Source organism: Anolis sagrei, chromosome 2, assembly GCF_037176765.1.
Source record: "Anolis sagrei isolate rAnoSag1 chromosome 2, rAnoSag1.mat, whole genome shotgun sequence".
NCBI lineage: Eukaryota > Metazoa > Chordata > Lepidosauria > Squamata > Dactyloidae > Anolis > Anolis sagrei.
Window position 1 is genome coordinate 267,719,420 of NC_090022.1, and position 15,739 is coordinate 267,735,158.

General features: G+C 38.0%; 1 protein-coding gene across 4 annotated transcripts in view; it reads right to left on the reverse strand.

Annotated features, from left to right (window-relative positions):
• Nucleotides 1-5,692: 5,692 nt before the first annotated feature.
• The window catches only part of SREK1 (splicing regulatory glutamic acid and lysine rich protein 1), a 37,633-nt gene continuing 27,586 nt past the window's right edge, over nt 5,693-15,739 (reverse strand). For all 4 annotated transcript variants that reach the window (XM_060761577.2, XM_060761576.2, XM_067464578.1 and 1 more), the window contains 5 exons: nt 15,462-15,581; nt 14,390-15,106; nt 11,956-12,051; nt 10,783-10,921; nt 5,693-7,722 (listed from right to left, as the gene is read on the reverse strand). In XM_060761577.2, the coding sequence (XP_060617560.2) occupies nt 7,576-7,722; nt 10,783-10,921; nt 11,956-12,051; nt 14,390-15,106; nt 15,462-15,581 (1,219 nt within the window). In that variant the 3' untranslated portion in view covers nt 5,693-7,575. The remainder of the gene's footprint in view (nt 7,723-10,782; nt 10,922-11,955; nt 12,052-14,389; nt 15,107-15,461; nt 15,582-15,739) is intronic.

Consider the following 15,739-nt stretch of genomic DNA (forward strand, 5'->3'; position numbering starts at 1 on the left):
GTGACTGGTGCTGTTCATGTCACTGAGGCCATTAATTCAATCTAGTCTAAACAGAAAAAGAGCTAAATCTACTTAAATAAAGAAATTAGCGCCATGGATAATGCCTTTGAATTCAGGCTAAAATCAGAATGGATTCAATGAAGCCATCAGCCACTATTGACCAGTATAATTGTACAAGTTCATTTTAAACAAAACAGTGTGTATATGTCTTTTTTTCTGTTTTGGGTGTATGGACACATTAAATCTTACATTAACTGGTATCTATTGAAACTGAGGGTGGAAATCATGCAGCAGCTCCCAGCATTCTTCTTTTTTTTGCTATGCAAGCAACTGGGCTGTTGGGTATTGCAATCTAATCACGCCTGGAGGGCCAGACCTTTCTCACTTGTTGCTCTTTGTCTTCCTGTGTTGCAGCTGTGGTTGTCAATTCTTCAACAAAGCAATACCTCCTGACAGAACTTAATGCAAAAACTGTTTACACAGTACATATCTCAGGAATCACAAGTAAGGGGGAAGGAGCTCACAGCCAGACTCAACACTTTACTACACTGAAATACGGTATGGTGAAGTTTTAATGCATATAGATATTTATGTTTATATGTGTTGTCAAAGGCTTTCATGGCTGGATTCACTGGGTTGCTGTGGGTTTTCCGGACTGTATGGCCATGTTCCAGAACATAGCCATACAGCCCGAAAAACTAACAGCAACCCTATATTTATATGGTTTGAGTGTATACTCTATCCTTTAATATAGATGATGCTTGGGTAGGCTATAAAAGCAAAGAATAAAAATAGAGGGTTGCTTCTAGTGCTGGTATTGCCTGAGAATAAACCTTTCCCGCCATACCACATTGTGGCATATGATCACTTACACACCCATGTCCTCCTAAGCATTGGAGTGTTCCTTCTGGAGTATAACGGGATATGTGGTGTGTGATGAAGAGGTGGTGAGCATCAGATAAATCTTGAACGTGTTGCAAATTGGGAAGAAACAGCTTTCCATACTTTGGCGATATAAAGCATTTTGTATATGTAGAAAAATGCAAGGGTAACCATGTCTATGAGAGAAAATGTCAAAATCGGTTGCACTATAATAACTTTACTTTAGGCCAACCCAAAGAGCATGAAAACCTAGGCAAACTATCCAGTTCTGTTTGATCTCATTTTTAAAATTACCATACAAGGTATTTTAATCTAGCATGGGTGAATGAAGGGGTGATGGTAGATTTCAAATGTTGTCTCCTTGTTGTCTCTAATGTAATGTGAAGAAACAAGATTGTCAAATGAGGTTCATCATATTAGACTTCTTCTGGAGCCTTCGTTAAATCAACTGTGAATTGAAAAGGCTAAATTTCTGAATCTCCATTGTCATCCATTCTAAATTATCCACATAGCATAGACATCAAACAGTTCTATTGACAAGGCTGGCTATAATTTTATATTGTGTGTACAAAATAGCTTGATGTTGTAAATTTGGTTCTTTAAGCTGAATTTAAATTTGCAAATCAGTGAGTTAGAGAGTGAAGAGTAGATCAACATCAAAATCACAGAATAAAGCCTAAATCTAGCAGTTTTAATTAAAGCAGTTGAATTAATCATTACTTTTTAAAGTCAACACTTAATTAGAGCAGTTGAATTAAATTACATATAAGTTAAATTACATTGACTCAACAACTTTGTTATAATTGTGACTAACAATAAGATTCAGGCCCAAGATTAACTTTCAGAAGAAAATGGAACTATGAAGGAAATCTTAGGATTGTTGATATACAGAGCATCTTTTTAATGTTTTGAGAAAAGCAAGGAAAACGATCAATACAATAATATAAATGCACTAAGGTATTAACTTTGTATTATGAAAACCATTTGAACAGGAATTCTAGCCTTTTTCCTCCTCCTAGATCTCCCTCCAGTTCATTTCATATATTTTCTATCGACGGTTCAATAATAAATAATTCCATGATGTCAGGCAAAGTTCATACCTTCCAGCCTGACATAGCCAGCCATGGATCAATTCGTCTCCCTCAGAGCACCAGCAATGAAAGGGAAACAACAACAAAAAAAGGAAGAGAGATACAAATATAGGATAAGGATTGATAAAACATTAATGGGAAATAGAGAAGAATGTGTTGACGTTTGTGAAAACCTTGTCCAAAATTGATCCTGATCAGGAGTGAGGTTATAAATTTCATCATTTGCATCAGTTTGAAATTAATTTGTAGGTTGTCCCACTGGGTTATCAGTATTTGAATCTCCAGATGTTTTGAACATGAAGACAACTTTTAACAACTTTCAAACCGTTTTCATTGCATCTGTGGTGGATCTTCTTTGTAGCTTGATCCCACATAGGGCTCCTATTGTCCCCCTGAATCTTTTACCTTATTGGGGTCTGGTGTTTAGGCCTCAAGACGTCCACTGTACTAGACTAGTGGATGTAGTAGTCACTGGGTTTAATGTGGCCTTGTTAATAATTACATTAAAAGATAGAGATGTAGAAAACAAAAAGTAATAGACAAATAAACCAGCATCTAGCTTTATGGTGGTTCCAAACACAGTATATTACCCTGATCACTCTCAGCCCTGCAAACCCTATTCAGAACCTCCATCCTCACTTCATAGTCTCCAAACTTGATCAGGATTTACAAGATACTCAATATTGCAAAGGTATTCATTCTATCATAGCCTTTTTTTGGAGGGGCGAGGGTTCAGACTTGTGTATCTCTCATTGTTTGTTTATTCTCAGATGAAGGAGAATTTGAAAGAATGCTTGCTGGCCTTTTTCTTGGGACCATAGTAATCATCACACTCTTTTTCACCATACTTTATGTTTTAGTATATAAAAGGTAAGACATTTCCTCAACACGGTAAGACTTTAATTGGTTTTCATGTTTCCATTTAGATCAGTGGTTCTTAACCTGTGGGTCCCCAGGTGTTTTGGCCTACAACTCCCAGAAATCCCAGCCAGTTTACCAGCTGTTAGGATTTCTGAGAGTTGAAGGCCAAAACATCTGGGGACCCACAGGTTAAGAACCATTGATTTTGAACATATAATTTAAAAATCATGAATAGTAGAACCTAAATGAGCACAGTAGAGAAAGAATGGCTAGAATCCTGTTTGTTAGTCTGAACTAAAAGTAGACTCACTTAATCAACTGTTGAAAGGTGAATCAACATAGGTAAAACCAACTGATTTACTGGCTCTACTCAAGACTAAAATAAGACTTAGGCCAATATTTTAAAAGCAAATATTTATTTGTGATTAACAGATTAATATGATCAATAATCCTATTGGTTAATAATCATTATGAAACATTTGGAACCTTGGTAATATTTGTTAAAAGATCCTCAAGTTTTAAACATTTGTACTTTCAGATCTAGAGAAATGTGTTGGCCAGTTGTACCAAATCCACGATACAGCAGTGCTATACAGAATATGGAAAGCACCTTTCCAGTGGTAAGCAGGTATTATTTTAAATAAGTGGTTCCCAACCTGTGGTTTGTGGACCACTAGTGGACTATAAGAACTAAAATATGAGCCGCGGCCTCACAGTTACTCCATTGTTGCAACAAGAGCGAATAGTCTCACAAAACCTTCTTATAGTGTTGAGACTTATTAAATATGGTTTTCTGTGGGCGAGCAGGTGGTGACTATTGGATGGCATATGTTCTGTATCAGAAATTAGAGCGGATGTGATCTGTCCAATGCCATTTTCTGAATCAGCACTCCAAATAACCAAACCGAATCTAAAGTTGACCAAAAACTAATTTGTAACCCTTTTGGTACTAATGTTGGAGAGTGGTCCCAGGTCAACGTGGTCCTTGGTCAAAAAAACAAAACAAAACAAAACAAAAAGGTTGGGAGCCACTGTTTTAAAGCATCATAGCACCATCTGGTTAAAATTTCTTTTTATTAAAAAAACAGAAAACCCAACGTTATAAGCAATGTAGTTATAAATAATGCAGCTAAAACAGACCAGAAATCATTAGGATTTTATTACATCATTTCCCCTTGAAGTTATTCATGAAAATATACGATTAAAGAGCTGCAGTAAATATAACTAAACTGGAATTTCTATTATTACTCTGCCTCATTTTTTGATATAAACTCCTAATTTTTATGCATCTGCATTAACACTATTGTTTGTGCCTTCAAATCATTTATGCCTTATGGTGATGCTAAGGTTACCCTATCGTGGGTTTTCTTGGCAAAATTTGTTCCAGTATTTAAGCCCAGTGGCCAAAAAATTAACAAAAAAAAATGGCTGTTAAAATAGTCAACGTCAGCATATAATGAAATGGTTCTGAAATATTTGGGACTTTTTTATGTCTTGATCCTTAACCTTTGCAGTTCAGACTTTCCATAGATTTATTAGTAAATTTGATATTGTATTAACAATGTTGTATAAAGTCACCTAGCAAAGAAAAAAAAGGTCATTCCTAAACCAACAGAAATGAGGTGGAAGGAAGAATGAATGTGAAGGTATGATTGAGATGGGAGGAACAGCAGAAAGTTAACATTGACTCGCCCAAACAAAGGGGATTGTGTTAATAAACATACAATACAGAGAAATACCAACAGGCTGGCTATAACATCATGTCAACATAATTCCAAGACTGTATTATTAAATGAAATATTGAAGACCAGTCACATCTTGATTTTGTTCCTCCTGTTAGCTTTAAAAATATGCTCCCACATAGAATCACTGAGTTGAAAGAGACCTCGTGGGCCATCCAGTCCAACCCCCTGCCAAGCAGGAAAATAGCATTCATCTACAGACTATACCTCTCAAGATACAGTACATTTACCAATCTTGTTTCACTTGACTTACAGGCTCTCCTTGGACCTGATTTACAGCAGTTGCTTTCATCTCAACCATGTAACAGAGAGAACAAAATTTATGTGGAAGAAAACCATTCCCTTATAAGGCAGGGTTCCCCTTCAGTGGACACAGCTACAGGGGAGGTTTTGGCAGAACAACCTGAAGTGGTTGAAATGGAAAATCTGGAACCTAATCTGCCTCCTTTGAACAAATTGGATGAAATGAATTCCAGGAAAAAAGGACATGGTGCCCTTCTCACTGACTATGTTGGAGTGGCCCTTAGTCACAGAGCCATGCAGAAGTTCTCAGCAAGTCTTCCCTCAAGAGAAATCTACCATTTGCCCAGTAATTTGGAAAGAATCACACAACCAGCAGCATATGCTCCTCAGGGTTTCATGAAACGTTTAAGAGGTGATGAGGACAGCAACACTATCCTCAAGAACCAAGCTGAAGTTGGATCAGAATCTTCTTAAGTAATCAAATGTAAGTAGCAATAATATAGCTCACTTCAAGTTTTCTAAGCTAGACCCAGGTACTTTTGAGTATCTCTACATTGTGATGTATCAATGCAAACTCAAAATACCCATATCGTTATTCTCATAGGTGATCACTCGTGGCTGAGTATGATTGTCTTCCAGAGGCAGAGTCTTGGCAGTGGATCCATAAATGACCGTGAAGACCTCTTCTGAATCACAATAAGGACATAGATTTCCAGATGGACGGTGGTTCAAGGATTTGCTTGAAGCACCTTCCTCTTGGCACGTTTCCCCCACTTGCCCTGTATACCCATAAACCAGGAAGAGACTGTCTTCCCAAGCAAGTAACAATAACCACCTTTCAAAAGTATTCCTTCAAGAAGTGAATAGAAATCATTTCCCTCTAAAATACTTAATTTTATTAGTGATGTACCAAAGATAACATGTATACAATCTTTGCTCTATGCTACTTACACATCATAAATATGACAGTTGCTGTTCCAACACAGTCTTTCACAGTCTTTCAAGAAGCATTTGAGATTTGTCGTCACTTTATTACCAGAAGAAACTGTTTGCCGCCAACTGCATGTGGCCAAACATCACAAAAATTACTGTCCATACTTTACATGGTAAAGCATTCATTATAATTTTCATGTACTCAGAGGCCAAAAAGAAAAAGAAAAAGAGGGGTGACAGCCTTTAGGCAACAACAGAAAAAATATGGGCAATAAAGCAATGTCACAATCAATAGTTTTAATCACTTTGCGCGTGCTCAAATTGTTTTCCATTTACCACAAAATATTCACATGTTGACTAAGCAGCAATTTTGAAAACACGCCTTAAAAGCTAATACTTACTTACTTATTTGGCTTTTCTGTATGTTTTTCCCCATGAGGTAAGGCAATTTGATTGTTTTGTATCATGTTCAAAAGGTTCCTGATTTCAGTGTAACCATGTTTTGAAATGTTCATTTCTGTTGTCAGTCTCATACTATACTCCAAAAATTAGGCAACGATCTCTGCAATTGTTTTCTACTCATGTCTTCTTATACAACTCATGTCAGAAATGAATGCTTGAGGATATTCAAAAGGGCACTTTTGATTTCATTGTTAGACATTCAGCCCATAATAATTAACAGGAAGTGCTTTTATTCAAAACTATTTGATTCATACTTATTATAAGGTCCACTAACTTAGGGACTAACCGGGCTGTAAAATGATTTTATCAGTGAGTTCAGCCATGAAACCTAATTCATTTAAAGAGATCTTCAACCAGTTACCAAATAACCAGATGACATGACCAACAGATCTCTAAAGCCTTTGTCTGCTATTGTGATGGAACTATCCAGAAGATCAAGCAGTCAACAAACCGGGAATTAAAAAGCACTAGGAACTACTATTTTATGTTTCAAAGAAGGCACTAACACATCCGCTTGTGCTCCCACGTTCCATTTAAAAAGAAACACATTTATTTTTGTTGTGGGCGTTTGTCCTATTTTGCAGGCGACTGAGACACTGCAATAAAGCTACCCAAGAAAGCCGGCTGTTTGGAGATTACTACATTATGTGCTTATTATAGTTGGGAGAATGGAAATCCAATATAAACATGGATTTTCTTTCTAGAATGTTAGCATGCATTGATCAACTACTAGTGAGAGAAGGATCCAAGACTTATTTATAAGCAAATTACTTAAAATATAAAAAGAAATACACAAGCAACAAAAGAAGAAAAAAAACCTCTTCACTTGCTTTTGAGGGCAATAAACACAACAACTGTAAAACTGTGTTAGGTTAAAAGTTTTCATCACTGTCATTTACAACAACAAGGAAGCATGTGTAATTTTTGCACCATTTTCAAGCACATCATCAAAACATATCACATGGAGTTTAGCTTAAAATTTCATAAAGCAAAACATCAAACTCTTCAAACTACCAGTATTTTAAACAATTCCCAATGCATCCCCAGCAGCTCTTCTGGGTTGTACAGGATACAGCCACATATTTGTAACAGCCGTTGGACAATCTTATCATCATAGAAACACAGATTCCTTTGGATGATCAGATTCGATGCTGTTGGTTTTTGTCACAGCATTTCATATTAGCCAGTCCTGCTTCTTGCTGCCTTTAAGATGGCCAAGCCACCACAAGAACCGGAGGATATATGATAAATTATGTCCGGTTGACCATTCAATATTTTTCCCTCTTTTGGTGGACTGTGGGGGACAGGAGAAAATGCCTTGGGTTTGCTTCCGCTCTTGAGTAAGAAGTCCACACAATTTTCTACACTTCTTCAGTCTTAACCGTTACATTGTCTTCATTTGGTTGACAGTTCCCATTTTGCTGTAGTCTAATTTCTTCTGCCACATCTGCATTCTCTTCTGGTTTATTGGTTTCAGAATTCTGATTCTCTTTGCCCAAATCTTTATCCTACATTTTAAAAAAGAAAGAATAAAAAGAGTGCCTTCCAAGAAATGAATGCAAAAGCAAACACTGCATTGTCAAACTTGAAGACTTTATTCATGTGGAAGGGCCTAAATTCCTAATGGCACTAGATCCTGTCCAACCCTGGAAGCTAAGCAGGGTCAGCCATAATTAGGACTTGGATGGGAGACTACCAAAAATGCTAGTTGCTTTAGGAACTAGCAAAACCACCTCTAAGTACGATGACATTCATTGCCATAAATTGATAGTAAAATAATAATAATAATAATAATAATAATAATATGCACAATACGATTAGTACACAGCAAACAAGATCACTATCCTACACACTTGGACACTTCCCAAGTGTCTAGAACTGTGTGATGTCTCAGAGGATAATGCGTGCCGATCCGATTAGGGTGGCCTTTTGTAGCTGATGGTAATTTTGTCAGCGCCAATTGTTTTTAAGTGCAGGCCAAGGCCTTTAGGCACTATACCCAGTGTGCCAATCACCACTGGGACCATCTTTACTGGCTAGTGCCTGTTGTTGTTGTTGTTGTTGTTGTTGTTGTTATTATCCTGTCTCTACTCATGGAAACTGCTGCACTTACGGTGAAATATGACCATCAAATATGACCATTTTCCTTCACACATGCAAATCTGCCCTTGACAGCTGTTCAAAGTAGTAAAACCAGATAAAATACTACTGCTCCCTACAAATATTTCAAGTATTGAAGCAGCAGCAGATATGCAAGTCTCAACCATAATAGTAAATGGCATGGACCAGCACAACTGCTTTTGCCAGTTACTTGAGATATCCACTTAAAAGATCCCATCATATTCAGTGGGGAAAGAACAAGATAAACAAAGATTGTTTGGGGTGGTCGCAGGCATGCATGTACCTCTGATTTTATCCAGTTGACAGTGGAAAATATTTTCCACAAGTAATTATATGCCTTGGGGTTGAGAATGCTTCCCATCCTGCTCTTCAAAAGGATTAAAACATTTCAGCATCTCTTGACAAGTCAACAGTTGACCCATCTCCCCTGGTTGCAATGTGTTTACTCTAGTGGGAACTAGCCACTGAATTTAGGCTGATGCCCCACCAGATAATGCATGCAATCTCTAGGGCTCCTGATTTGATGAAATAATAAGAATAATAAGACTTTTCTGTCATTTACTCTTTACAAGATATACATAGTCTTCTGAGAACTAGAACATGGTGTTCCTAAAGAGACAACCATATGCATGGGTTGTGTGACCCCTTTCGTCCTAAGAAATTTCTATGTGACCTCAGGCATACTGGAATATAACATATGCATAAAAATCAAACATTTGATGATCACAAATCAGCATTTGCAAGGCTTGCTAAACAGGCTGATTATCATGTTTATAAACTACTGCTGAAATAGCTTCTGCAGAGCCCACTGTAAACACTGCACAACAGATTTTGTGTGAACATCTAACTCTTGTTTGCTTGATGACTATCATTTCAGTTTCAGAAATACTTCCCTTCAAAATTTGATTCTAAAGAACTACGTTGCATTCATAAGCCATACTCAACTGAGATAAAAAATACCAGCCATCTGCCATTGAAAGTTGAAGAATCTGCCTCGTTATCAAGCCACACAAAATAGTGATCAGCTCTGAAAAATGTTGATGTTCTATATTCTACATTATCAAATATTCCACCAAGATTTAATTCTTAGTGTAAAAATAAGCACATCCATCTCATTAGTATGCAAATTTGCTTTAATTTTTAATAAATGGTAAAATTACATGAATACCAAATAATTGCTTAAAAATAAAATCCTTTCTGATTTTTGTCAGTAAATGTTTGATTTTTATATTTTTTTTAAATATACCTGGGATCACTGAAAAATTTATCAGGTGGATAGAAGTCATGCATGTTCTTTGGGATCCTTTAGCTATCTCAGCAGATGATGTACTCAGCAGCCATGGGCTGGCCGCAAGACCTAAAATAAGGTCAGTGAGCGAGCAGATGGCAACGACTGGATGACATATGTTCTGTATCAGAAACTAGAGCTGATGTGGTCTATCCAATGCAATTTTCTGAATTAGTACTCCAAATAACCAAACTAAATCTAAAGTTGACCAAAAATGGATTTGTAACCCTTTCAGTACTAATGTTGGAGAGTGGTCTCTGGTCAAAGTGGTCACTGGTCAAAACAAGGCTGGGAACCACTGATATAGACAGAGGAAGGGAATACTAACTCCATACTGACTTTAAAAATATACACAGGTGTAAAGTTGTCTCGAGTCTGCATATGCTGTAACAGAATGTCAGCTATTGCTATTTCCAGCTTCCTTGATTATATGGAATTCCTTCCTATGGAAGGTTTGGTTGGCCTCTTCTCTCTCTCTTTTCTTCTGCTGGCTGTCAAAGGCCTTTTTTATTAAGGCAGAGAGTTGGCTTCAAATTTGTGTCAGGCAGGACTCTGAATAGGGTTAAGCTATGCTTTAATTGTGGTTTATGCTGCAAGTCGCTTCTGGTCGCTAGAGACTAATCTCCTTGTTGTCCTATCCTTACAAAGTTCTGGAGAGACTTATTTTGCATAGAATTATGGAAAAAAGTGGAACAGAGTGTGCTCCGGCACCACGAGATGCAGAGCCAACCTTGAGAAATGGGGTCACAAAGTGGAGTCCACAACATACGAGTGTGGAGAAGAGCAAACCACAGAACACCTATTACAATGCAGTCTGAGCACTGCCACCTGCACAATGGAGGGCCTTCTTATAGCAACACCAGAAGCACTCCAAGTGGCCAGCTACTGGTTAAGGGACATTTAGTAAAATGCCAAGTCTTTAAACTGTGTTTTTAAAATACATTACAACTGTACCCTGGTTTGCTTCTGATACAATAAATAAATTGTGTCTTATATTGTTTGAACTTTGCATTTTAACTATACTTATTTAATTGTTTTCAAGTTTTAATTTGGCTGTACCTGGTTTTTAACTGCTTGCAAGTTACCCTGGATCCTGTAGGAGAAATATGTAATAAGAAATATGTAAATAAAGCAAAAAACAAATACAACAGTGTCTTACCTTCAAAGTTGTGGTTTTATCTGATTTCTCTTTAACCTCTTTGTCTTTACTACTCTTTTTCTTTGATGTAGACCTTTCCTTTTCTCTTCTATCATTACTCAAGTCTCTTTCTTTCTCTGTCTTTTTGTCTTTCTTGCTTCTGTTTTGAGAGAAACATTATATTTAGAATTATTATGATACTATGAAATGCTGGAATTTTTACACAGATGTCACTGAAGCTAGATCTACATTGCCATATAATGCAGTTTCAGGATTCAGATTAACTTGCATTGAACTGCATTATATGGCAGTGCAGATCAAACCTGAGTTATTTTTAGAATAATAGTGGGCAGAAGGATAAACTGGCAAAAACCAATGTTTTGCCCACTTCCACCAGTGAGAGCAGACCTCTACTAAATTCAAGTATAGGTCCATCTCAATGACAACGTACAGGTTTCTTGTACGTGTTGTAAGATAATATGTTTAAGTGGTTAGATAAGTGGTCAGAGAAAGCTCGTGGTATTCTCTTAGAAGTAAAAAATGGGATTTATTGCAATTTCTTCAACATAAGGTAAAGGCAAAGGTTTTCCCCTGACATAAGTCCAGTTGTGTCCGAAACTGGGGTGTTGGTGCTCATCTCCATTTCTAAGCCGAAGAGCCAGCATTAAACACTTCCAAGGTCTTGTGGCCGGCATGACTGCATGGAGCGCCGTTACCTTCCCACTGGAGCAGTATCTATTGATGACTCACATTTGCATATGTTCGAACTGCTAAGTTGGCAGAAGCTGGGGCTAATAGTGGGAGCTCACCCCGCTCCCTGGATTTGAACTGGTGACTTTTCAGCCAGCAAGTTCAGCAGCTCAGCACTTTAACCCACTTGACTTAAAATAATTTACAACTTGACAAGGAATGTGAAAAGCACACTCCCACTTCTGCTTGGGACAAAAAAAATAATGGGTGGGGGTGTGTTTAAAATGTGTGGCCACACCTCAAATTGAAAAAAAACAACAACCTTCCACCATGTCTTTGAACTACAATAAAACCCAAAAGTATGCCAAACAGCACAATAGAAAATCAGAAGGCCCGTTCAAGCAACCCATCACTCCAAGATTCTCAACCATTTCAGTAGAAGTGGTCAATTAATGTGAGGTATGCACTGGGAAAGTTGTTGCATGATTAATTCTTTATACTTACCTCCTTGGAGATGGAGACCGAGAAGATTTCCTTTTTGTGATTTTGGAAGATCTGGGAGACTTTGAGGGACTTCGGCTCTTCCTCTTCCGTCTATCTCTGCAAGAGTCATACAAAGATTAGCTCATCTGGTAGCAATTGCAGTTTGAGAAATTGCTTCTGTGTGGAGGACTCCTGCCCAGTGGTCAACATTCTAGTAAATTAGCTAGCCCTTGTCCAAGTTATTCCATTAGATTTTCTGTCTCATTTTTCAATTTCACTCTCCCTCATGTTAGTTAACATCTACAGAAAATGATTGGGGAAAGCAGCTGCAGCACAAGTAAGTGAAAGGCACACAGCATTACTGCTATTTTCCTTCTACTAAACCGAGCAGACTGAACTTGTGCCTGGAGATGGTTTTGAGATAAATGAGGGTAAGAAAGCTAAAGATTGCTCTAGGCAAGATGGGAATACTTAGGATACCTCGTCTGGCATGGGAAGGGGTTGCTCATTTCACTGTTTCAGTTGATACACCAGTTGTCATTCCCTCAAGGGAAAGTGGACCTAGCCTCATTGACATGTGGCTTGATCCCATTGGGAATTAAATAGGTATAGGAATACACAAATCACAAGCCACAGGCAAAGGGAGAAGCAAGTCTTCCTGTCGAGCAGGGATGGTGCAAAAGCCACTACTGCATGGAAACTGCATTTTAGAAATCATGCTTGGCTCTATATATTATTTTTAATGGCTTTTAAAATCTTTCAATGAAAAGGTGCTGTGGTATTTGCTGCTGCTAGAGGTTCTAAATTGTTTTTATTTAAAATTTAAAATATTCTAGTAAGGTGATAGTGAATGATACTAGTTCAGATAGCAAGATCCTTGCTGCAATTTTAAAAAAAATCCACTCACTTATAATGCATTAACTAATTATAATAAATTATAATAAAGCTGAAGGCTAGAATACAGTCTGAGACAGCATCACAACTGTTATATATTGGAGTATAGAAATTGGAGTAAAATATTAGAATCATAGAGTTGGAAGAGACCTCATGGCCATCTAGTCCAACCCCTGCCAAGAAGCAGGAAAATAGCATTCAAAGCACCTCTGACAGATGGTCATCCAGCCTCTATTTAAAAGCCTCTTATGAATGGCTAAGCGGTGGTAAGCACTACTAAGTGCAATGACAGACTTATAAATATGTGAGAGGAAGCCACAGGGAGGAGGGAGCAAGCTTGTTTTCTGCTTCCTTGGAGACTAGGACGCGGAACAATGGCTTCAAACTACAAGAGAGGAGATTCCATCTGAACATTAGGAAGAACTTCCTGACTGTGAGAGCCGTTCAGCAGTGGAACTCTCTGCCCCGGAGTGTGGTGGAGGCTCCTTCTTTGGAAGCTTTTAAGCAGAGGCTGGATGGCCATTTGTCAGGGGTGATTTGAATGCAATATTCCTGCTTCTTGGCAGGGGGTTGGACTGGATGGCCCATGAGGTCTCTTCCAACTCTATGATTCTATGATTCTATTCCATGTCAGTAATTAAAATATGATTTTGGCTGGGACTTTTAGAGATGGCTATGAACTCTTTTAACAAATTGCATGTAATTTGTTGCCTTTATAAACAGAGTGGCCTTCTTATGAGTCGTGATATTTCTCCCTTTCTTTTATTCAATTTTTCCACTTTAATTTTCAGATTTATCTATCAAAGCTTTAAAATGTAAATAAAGTTAAGTAATAAACTTGAGTATACAGCATATGGAGCTTTTCAAGGGTATCCAAGTTTCAAAAGTGTTGGGGATTTCCAACACTGACATAGACACATGGAAACTATGAAAATGAACCCACCATTTCACTCTTAAAATGAAAGGCTTGTTCAACCATCAGCTATTGACTTAAACCAATAATACAGGATCTCTAATAGGTCACTCCGGGAGTCATCCAATGTCTCAGAATGGTGCAAGATTCACTTAGGGCAGAAGGAAGCATTTGTTCACACAAACTACAGAAATGCAGATGACTGTTAAAATGACTCAGAACATTTATGGAAAATAAGGTTGTCAATTGTCTGCCGAGACTGGCTCAGTCCCTCTGTCGCACCTCATTCAGATGGGACAGAGTTGGTGTCATTCAAATACTGGTGTTACAATGGCCAACATGGCTGTTGTTTCAAATGTATATTAAAGAGACAAGATGGAACCCTCTGGCACTGCTTGGCTTAAATGCCATGGGAACAAGTGGGCATTTGCCTGAATGCTGAAAATAGCAAAACCATGGTGTCTTCATGGCCTAAACTCTCACAGATTAACTATGAGAAAATGTGACTGAAAGAATCAAACATTGCAAAGCGACCACATTCAATAAAAGTATTATATACTGCTCCAAATAAGTGGAATGTGTCACTCAGCTTCTATAAGAAAGAGCAGACAATCTATGAAACTTAACAAAACTGGACAAGAATCAAACCTGCTGGAACTACGCGATCTTCTTGAAGAACTGTAACTTCTAGGTGGTGTCCTGGATCTTTTCTCCTTTTTCCTTTTTTCTTCTCTCTCCCTTTCTTTCTCTCGGTCCCTTTCCTTATCCTTGTCTTTTGCCTTCTCTACTTCCTTGTCCTTCGTTCTTTCTTTTTCACTGGTCTTCTCTCTTTCTTTTTCACTGGTCTTCTCTCTTTCTTTTTCACTAGTCTTCTCTCTTTCTTTTTCACTGGTCTTTTCTCTTTCTGTTTCTCTGGTTTTCTCTCTTTCTTTTTCTCTCTCTTGGTCTTTTTCCCCATCTTCTTTCTCTTTTGCCTGTTCGTTGTCATCTTTCTCCTTGTCTCCCTCCTTTTCTGTTTCTCTCTCTTTAAGCTTTTCGCCTTCCTTGTCTAAATCCTCTGTCTTGCCTTTTTCTTCCTTCTCTTTCTCCTTCTCCTCTTTGTCCTTTCCTTTTCCTTTGTCCTTCTCTTTATCTTTTTCCTTTTCTCTACCTCTATCTCTTTCTCTATCCTTCTCTTTATCTTTCACTCTCTCTTTGTCTCTATCTTTGGTCCTCTCCTTCTCTCTCTCCCTTTCTCTGCCCCTGTCTTTCTCCCTCTCTCTGCCCCTGTCTTTGTCCCGATCCTTCTCTTTTTCCTTATCTCTGTCTTTCTCTCTAATCTTCTCTTTTTCTCTTATCCTCTCTTTGCTCTCCTTCCTCTTCTCCCTGTGAAAAGTAAATGTCTATTAATTTAACTCATCCAGTATTCATGGCAATATAGCTGAGCATCCAGTTCAAATAATGAGGTTGCAACTATAAAGCATGTCTCTTCAAAGGGGAAATGCAACAAATTAAGGCAAAAATATATCACAAAACGGCATCTGTTAGAGGTACTAAATCTTACAAAGGAAAGCTATTATTGTGGTGAAATCCATTTGTTACTCTGAAGGAGTAGAAAAGGCATCTGGGTTGCAAGAGAACACCACTTTGTAGCCCCACACAGAGTATAAGCAGAGTTTTGTGTGAAGCTTTTCATACCTGATAATGGCTCTGAAAAATACAAACTGAAACAAAATCTCACCGAGAAGGAGAACGGCTTCTTGATCTCCGCCGTTCTTTTGATTTTGAACGATTTTTCAGTGGACTTCTGGATCTGCGCCTGTCCTTCTGACTAGAGCGGGATCTGTCCCGAGATCTACTTCTGTAATGGGAAAAGATAAATACAAAGGAAGGAAGATTGCCTTTTCTAGATGTCCTAGTCATCCGTAAACCAGATCAACAATTGGGTCACACCGTTTACAGAAAACCCACACACACAGATAGATATCTACATAAAAACTCCAACCATCACCCAAGTCA